This window comes from Vitis riparia, chromosome 15 (assembly GCF_004353265.1).
Source record: "Vitis riparia cultivar Riparia Gloire de Montpellier isolate 1030 chromosome 15, EGFV_Vit.rip_1.0, whole genome shotgun sequence".
In the NCBI taxonomy this organism is placed as follows: domain Eukaryota; kingdom Viridiplantae; phylum Streptophyta; class Magnoliopsida; order Vitales; family Vitaceae; genus Vitis; species Vitis riparia.
In genome coordinates this window covers 15,168,714-15,176,660 of record NC_048445.1, presented here as the reverse complement: position 1 = coordinate 15,176,660, position 7,947 = coordinate 15,168,714, and the positions used below count along the sequence as shown (strand labels likewise).

The window sequence follows — 7,947 nt, the reverse complement described above, 5'->3', positions numbered from 1 at the left end:
CCGAGATAAGTCTCCAAAGTACAAATTAAACTCATGGCTAGGGCCTTAGCATTGATTTAGGTTAAGTTGAGTGATTTGAATGTCTTTTGGTGCACAAATCATATAGAATATGTGCCATTAGAGCACATATTTTGGCTCCAATCACTACGTGCACGAGAATTGCATGGGACACGCATGTGGGCAATAACATGAGGAAAGACACTCTAGTTTTTCCATGCATGTTCTTTATAAGATAGATTTTGATCTAGGAACATTTAGATCATAAGTATGAGTTTCAAATCTCTATATCTATAGTTATTAATGGTTTTTATTGTCATTTTATTCCATTGCAATAGATTTAGAGATACCAAGGATAGCTGCATGCACCTTATGAGATCTAGGGCATGGGAACAGAGTAATCTAGGGTTCCCAACACATCCTTCACCCCATGAATTCCTTCTTTTCTTCTTAAGACCCATTTACAACCTATAATTTTTAATCTTTAGGCTACTCGATTACCAAGTATGGTTCTCTTGAAGTGATTCAATCTTCTCATTCATAGCAACAATCCACTATGTGGACTCTCTACTAGTGGTGACTTCATTATAAGTATGGGGTTCCTCATTTTCAATATTCTTTGCCACATTAAATGCATAAGCAACCAAATCTACATAAGCATACCTCTGAAGTGGTTTAATTTGCCTTCTTATTATATCTCTGATCAAATAATATTGTTGTTCTTATGTTGCATTTTCTTTTATCATCAAGATATTACATCTTTTCCTCCTTGGGGTTTAGTGAATTGTTCTTTCTATGGTTCTTGAAGCTTTAGGCACAAACTCCACCTTTTATCTCATATCAGGGTTGTTTTCTACATCAAATTTCTCATTTCTAGGACTCAACAATGTAGACTCATTAAAGTCACATCCTTACTAATAAGAAATTTGGAGAATATTGAATCTAGACACCATAACCTATACCTTTTCACTTCATCTACATATTCGAAAAATATGCATTTCTTTGCCCTTGGTTTCAATTTACCTTAATTCACATGAGCATAAGCAAGACAACAAAAAATTCTTAAATCACTATAATTAGAAAGAGAACTAAATTATACCTTTTTAGGAGTCTTATAATTGATTGAAGGGATTTATGTACAAGATAATAAGTTAAATTTACCACTTTAACTCAAAATTCCTTAGACAACCCTGCATTTGAAAACATGCACTATGCACTCTTTAAAAGAGTTCTATTCATCCATTCCACATTACTATTTTGCTTGTAAGTATGTCTAACTGTGCTATATCTCACAATACCTTCATTCTTGCAAAACTCATTGAACTCTTTTTCATAGAATTCCTTATCATTGTTAATTCTCAAGTGCTTGATTTGTTTCATTGTTTGCTTCTCAATCATAGTTTTTCAAAGCTTGAACTTTCCAAAGACATCAATCTTATGTTTCAAGATATATACCTAGACCTTTCTAGAGTAATCATCAATAAAGGTCAACATATATTTTCCACTACCACCATGTAATACAACTTGAGAAGGGCCTTAAAGATCTGGATGGATTTAATCCAAGGTACCTTTAGTCCTATGAACACCTACATTGAATTTAACCTTATATTGTTTCCCAAACACACGATGCTTACAAAAACCTAGTTCTCCCATTTTCTATCCACCAAGCAAACCTTATTTGCTCAAGATTGTCAACCCTTTCTCACTTATATGCCCAAGCCACATATGCTATAATTTGGTAGTCTTTGAAATTGATTTTGGCATTAAAAATACGGCTACACCTATAACCATACTACCTTGCAATGTATAAAGATCATTAATTTTCTTTCCTTTCATCACAACAAGATCACCCTTTGAAATCCTCAAAACTCCACCTCTAGCCTTATATGTGCATCCATTGGAGTCAAGTGAGAAAGAAAAATTTTCTTCAACTCTAGAACATTACTTACATTAGTTAATGTCCTTACAATGCCATCATGCATCTTAATTCGAATTGTACTTATTCCAACAATCTTATAGGTTACATTGTGTCCCATGAGACCTTTCCCACCATCTATAAGTTGGTAAGTATTGAATTGATCCCTATTGGGAGACATATGATAGGAGCACCCTAAATGAAGAGTTAAATCTTCATCCGAGTTATTAACAAGAATCGAAAGGACATCTACAATATTAATAAGAACTCATCACCTATGCAACTACTGCATCACCAAAATTAGAAGTTTTCTCTTTTTCTTTTCCTTTACAATTTGAAAAATTTTTCACATAGTTCCTTTCTTTGTTGCAATTGAAACACTAGTTGTTTTCCCTTAACTTTGATTTAGATCTAGATCAACTTTTTATATTGTTATTTTTCTTTCCTATTCTCCTTCTAGCCACCAAACCTTCACTTGAGTCAACCTTCTCTACTCTCAAACATCCTCTTCTTCAACTCCTTTGAGTTCAAGGCTACTCTAACGTCCTTTATGGAGAGAGTGTCTCTAGCATGCATCGTGGTATCCATAAAGTGCTCATAAGAATTTGGTAGGGAATACATCAAAATTATGGCTTGGTTTTCATCATTAATTCTTAACATCAATATTCCTCAAATCCATAACAATTTTATTAAACTTATTAAGGTGACCTTTAATGGATGTACCTTCTTTAATTTGGACACTACAAGATATATGATTATTAGCGACACAATTATTTTATCGCAAAAAAGTTAATATTGTCGCAAAAACATTTTTGCGACAATTTTTTTTTGGTTTCATGAACGTCGCCTTATCCTCGTCGCGAAAAGTTTTTGCAACAAATTTAATGTTTCGCCTCTAATAGTTTATAGAGACATAATTTTTTTGTTGTCTCCAATAATATTTTTTGACGAAAAGATTTGTTGTTAAATGTTCAAAATTTTGTTGCTAAAAATTCTCGATAATCAATTAAATTGTCGCCAAATTAGACACATACAATGACCAAAATTATAATTTTGTTGCCAAATGGATTTTGAAACAAAACTTTATTTCCCCGTTGGAAGTTCAGGTCATATTTTAACAAATAAATAAATAAATGGCTCTAAACATATGAACTTTTGTCTATATGTATATAATAATTTTGTCATCATATTTTAATATATTCAATTGATATATTCCAATATTTAAATTTAAATTTAAATTATAAAAATTAATTAAACAATTAAATTTTGTTATAACTTAATTTATTACATATTGATAATTAAAAACTCCAAATGAATAAATAAATTATGTGACAACAAAGCTTTAATAAATAATTGATAATATTCCATTGAATGCAAAAGAGTTTTGGTATATTCACATATACAAAATAAATAAATAAATAGTAAGCACTGACATCCACATTTGTAAAATGTCATAAGTTCTAAAAGTAAAAGAAAAGTAGCAAACAAACACATGTGCAAAATGTGATAACATAAAAAAAATAAAAATAAAAAATAGTAAAGATTGATATGTAGCAAGCAAACTAACACATGTGCAAAATGTGATAACAAAACTAACACATGTGCAAAATGTGGCCACAAAAATAACACATTTGCAAAATGTGATAACATAAAAAAAAATAATGCAGTAAACAAAAGTACCATATATACATGTCAAGGAAAGATAATGTCCAAAAAAACTCCAAACCAAGTGTTAATGGAGAAAATGTCAATCATCATCCATGAAGTGTGACTAAGAATCCATAAGCGGTGTATCATCTTAAGGAGATGAACTTCTTGAGCTTGATCCTGGAATATGCATGTGTTGGCACATTTCACTAACAAAACTAGCTAATTGAGCTATCTAGGACTGCTGGTGCTGGATTCGAGTCTCTTGACTTTGTAAAAGCTCTCGTGTTGCTTTAAGCTCATTCTCCAATTCTATCTCTCGATGTGACTTATGTGTAGATTTCGATGAGGATGAGGGTGGTCGAGGGCCATGACCTAAGCCCTTGATATATCCAGATCTTGACCCTAACACTTGAACACATATTTCAGCCTCTTTCAAGGCTTGACCACCTTCTGGCACTGGTTGCTTTTGCAATTCTAACATTTTTTCCTACAAATACAAAAAAAAAAAAAAAAAAGTAAAATAATGTAAAACACAAACTAATTAAATAAAATCTTTTCAATAGGCAACTTGGCTAATTCAACTATAATTTATTGCAAAAAGAGAATATATATATAACAATTTGCTTAAGTTTCATAGCATGTTCTTTATGATTATGGCAAATTTTTGGAAGGTTCATATAAATTTCTATAGAATTTCATGAAAAAAAAAAATTGAAACTTTTTCATAGCATGTTCTTTACGACTATGGCAAATTTTTGGAAGGTTCATATAAATTTCTATAGAATTTCATGAAAAAAAACAATTTGCTTAAGTTTCATAGCATGTTCTTTATGACTATGGCAAATTTTTGGAAGGTTCATATGAATTTCTATAGAATTTCATAAAATTTTCCTACTATATATAGAATCACAAAATTTAATAAGACCAATTTAATTCATTTTTATCTATCATTTTTAAACTCAGTCAAATGAAAATAAAAAAATTACATAATGTGAAAAACCAATTTTGTATAGTGACCTACTTAAGCTACAAGTTAGAAACAAATTGAAAATCATATTTAATAAAAAAATAAGCAAGCTGAAGATTCTATAAGGAAAACTTACATAAGAAGCCTCTGCTTCTTGGTTTATCCAACCATTTTGAGAAGTCCAATGCATTAACTTGAAAAGTTCTATTTGTCCTGGCGCTTGTCCGGTGTGTCGTGCCTAGATAACAACATGAAGAATGAGTAAAAAAAAATATAAATATAATTTTAAGAAACAATAAACTATATAGAACCTCTCAAATAAATTTGCATCCATGGTGATCAAAATTCATGAGTCACACAAGAAAGATCTCTTATGCAAGTTAAACAACCAGATTTTATTTTATGTTTATTGTAATATAAAGTAAGTCATTTTTGAATGTTGTATTATAATCTAGTTTTTGTTATATTATTATTTTTCTAGCCAAAATTATGATATTTATAATAAATTGACTCACTTAAAAAGAAAGAAACAAATATATATGCTTTGTATAAAGAAAAAAATGCATATTATAAAAATTTACAAGTCAAACTCCCTATTCTAAAAGGAAAACAAATCAAGAAACATATCTAGAATATTAGATAGAACATAAAATATACAATTTGGTTGCATGACATGAAAGGTATGTGCAAATAAGTATAAAAATTGATCAAAGTAATCAACAAAGGCCAAATAAGTTCATCGTGAAATGCTAAACGTAGAAAAACTCTAAACCTTAGATCTAACACTACAAATACCAACTATCTGCAAAATTAAAAATTAGAATGATGGAAAGATCAAAGTTCAATTAAAAGCATGGTATAATACACAATCTAATTCAAACCCTTAGCTGCAAGTGGTCAAGGTTCATCATTCACCAAAATCATAAATTAACCAATAATTTAAAATCTCTAATTCAAACAATAGTTATGAATATATACATATAGAGATATAGAAAAAGTGAAACATAGTTGAAAGGTTTTTGAAAGGAGCCGGATGAAAGTAGTGATGGAAAGAAAAACCCAAAGAAACCTCTATCAGATAAGGGTTAGATGGACTTGTTTTCACCAAAGTCCATATTTTTTGTTTAATTTTGTTAATTTAAAAGATTTATTAATTCTTTTGATTTTAATTTTGGTCTTAAGTTGTGTTATTTATATGTAACTTAATCTTTTTGAATGATCTATATGTATAATACAAATCCACAATATTGAAGGGATAAATCATCTCTACAAATGTGTACACCTACTGAAAAAAGAAGGCTGCAAAAATTGGTTTTATAAAGGAACCCTATGGTCAAGGCTTAACATGCCTTGACCATACTAGGCCTATTTTCATAGCCCATGACATGTCATATCTAGAACCCTTCTATGTTATGAATATAATAGTACCTTGGCTATATGCCTTTCTTTATTTTTGAAAAATCACAAATGGTCCATATTTTTTTCCCAAGCAATCACTACCACAACTAGTAAAAGTTGAAATCTTCTTGCTACAAGTATACATGCCTTCTAGTCATGGTTTTATTGACACCTACTTAAGTTGTTGACTATTCCTTTATTTCTTAATAACATACATATACAAGCAACAAAAATATAAATTTAACAATTCAATTTCATTGCCTTAAATTCATCCTAAAAATATATTAAAAAAATACATCCTTATTATAGCTACTATGGACTTATTCTAATGTATAAAGTAATGTTAACATCATAAAAAAGACTATCCTACTTCAAGTTTAACATAGTGATCATTGTATAGACATACATTTGTTTTACAAATGAACATTAAACTCAAGGCTAACGAAAACATGCAAGTAGAAGAATATTCAATATTGTCATTCATACCAAGTCTTAAGAGTATGGAATTCGATATTTATATATAAAAAAGACTATCCTACTTCAAGTTTAACATAGTGATCATGTATAGACATACATTTGTTTTACAAATGAAACATTAACTCAAGGCTAACGAAAACATGCAAGTAGAAGAATATTTAATATTGTCATTCATACCAAGTCTTAAGAGTATGGAATTGTAATGAAATGCACCATAGCTTTTAATGACCAAAATCTATACATAATAACAATAGTTTTAGTTAAAGGATGGAATCAAAATATTAGATCCAACACATGATTCAATACAATAAAGACAATATTAAGCATTTAATAAGCTAATTATTTCCAAAGATAAAAGTTGATATATCTCATTAAACTAAAGAATAAAGTTAAATCATTTGTGAAGTACAGTAATCAACAATTTAAAAGCATTAATAAAAATAACATAATTTCTCTTAATTTTACCAATTCTTCCACATGTTGTACAAAGGACCGTGATCCACCTCGATGAGTAAAAGGTAACTTCATTCTGTTTTCAGTGTTCAATGTTGAGCGTCGCTTTATGATTAAAAGTTAAGATCAAAGTATCAATATTAAAATATAATATCATGTTAAACATGATAAAGCAAACCAAACAAGATTTTGATGAAATCTTTACCTGGAATTTTTCTGAGGCAAATCTATCACATAACCAATCCCACTGCTTTTGATCACTAACATGCTTATATGGATTCTGCTTTGCCAAAGCTATTGTTGGGTACTTCTTGAAATGCTTGTGGCACTTGTTTCTGTGATCTCTGTATCTTGCAGCCATTTTGCCTTCTATAGCCTTTTTCACATGATCTTGAGTAAAATCAATTATAAACTTTTCCTAGAACACAAATAGTGAAGTAAGAAATATTTAAGCTTCTAAGCAAATAAGATGACCAATTGAAATTTATAAATAAAACTTTTAGTACAATAGTTAGATATTTTTCTTATTCTTTGTCACAATTAGCTAAGCCAATAAGATTATTAACCAAAGAAAGGTTAGTCAATAAACTAGTAGGATTTAAGGGCCTAAAAGGCCACCATTTTCACTGTGTTTTGAAGGGAGTTTGGAATGTTAATAAATCATGTTTGTTTTTGGAAGAATATTTATTTTAATATCTCATATCTCTAAAGTCTCAAATTTTGATTTTCATATACTTGAGTTTGATTGGCTTGAACATAGATGGAAGATTCTTTCTGTTTCCTATAATGAGTTCGGTGTTGGTGTTGTTGATTAAAGTAAAAAATAACAATAATAAGGACATTGAAGTATGTGGTCAGTTGTTCAATGAAATGGAAATAATGCTTGTGGTTGGACTTAATGAAACTATTGATCTGTGGTTGCCATGGAAATTATAAATTAATGGGATACAAAAGGTGAGGCCATGCATGGTTACAGCTGGCCATTGGGTTGTTTATGTTAATGTGCCCATGTTCTATTTTTTTTTTTTAATGAAAAATGAGAGTGGGGAAGTACAGGCAGCTGCCACATTTCTTTTGTTAATCATCTTTG

The 7,947-nt window shown here is 29.8% G+C and overlaps 1 protein-coding gene across 1 annotated transcript; it reads right to left on the bottom strand.

Annotated features, from left to right (window-relative positions):
- Positions 1-3,794: 3,794 nt before the first annotated feature.
- On the bottom strand, positions 3,795-7,270 carry LOC117932000. The gene is made up of 4 exons (XM_034853057.1): positions 7,063-7,270; positions 6,870-6,962; positions 4,666-4,767; positions 3,795-4,049 (listed from the first exon to the last, which is right to left on the bottom strand). Exons 1-4 carry the CDS (start codon positions 7,216-7,218, stop codon positions 3,795-3,797), a joined length of 606 nt encoding a protein of 201 aa, XP_034708948.1. The 5' UTR covers positions 7,219-7,270.
- Positions 7,271-7,947: the final 677 nt, after the last annotated feature.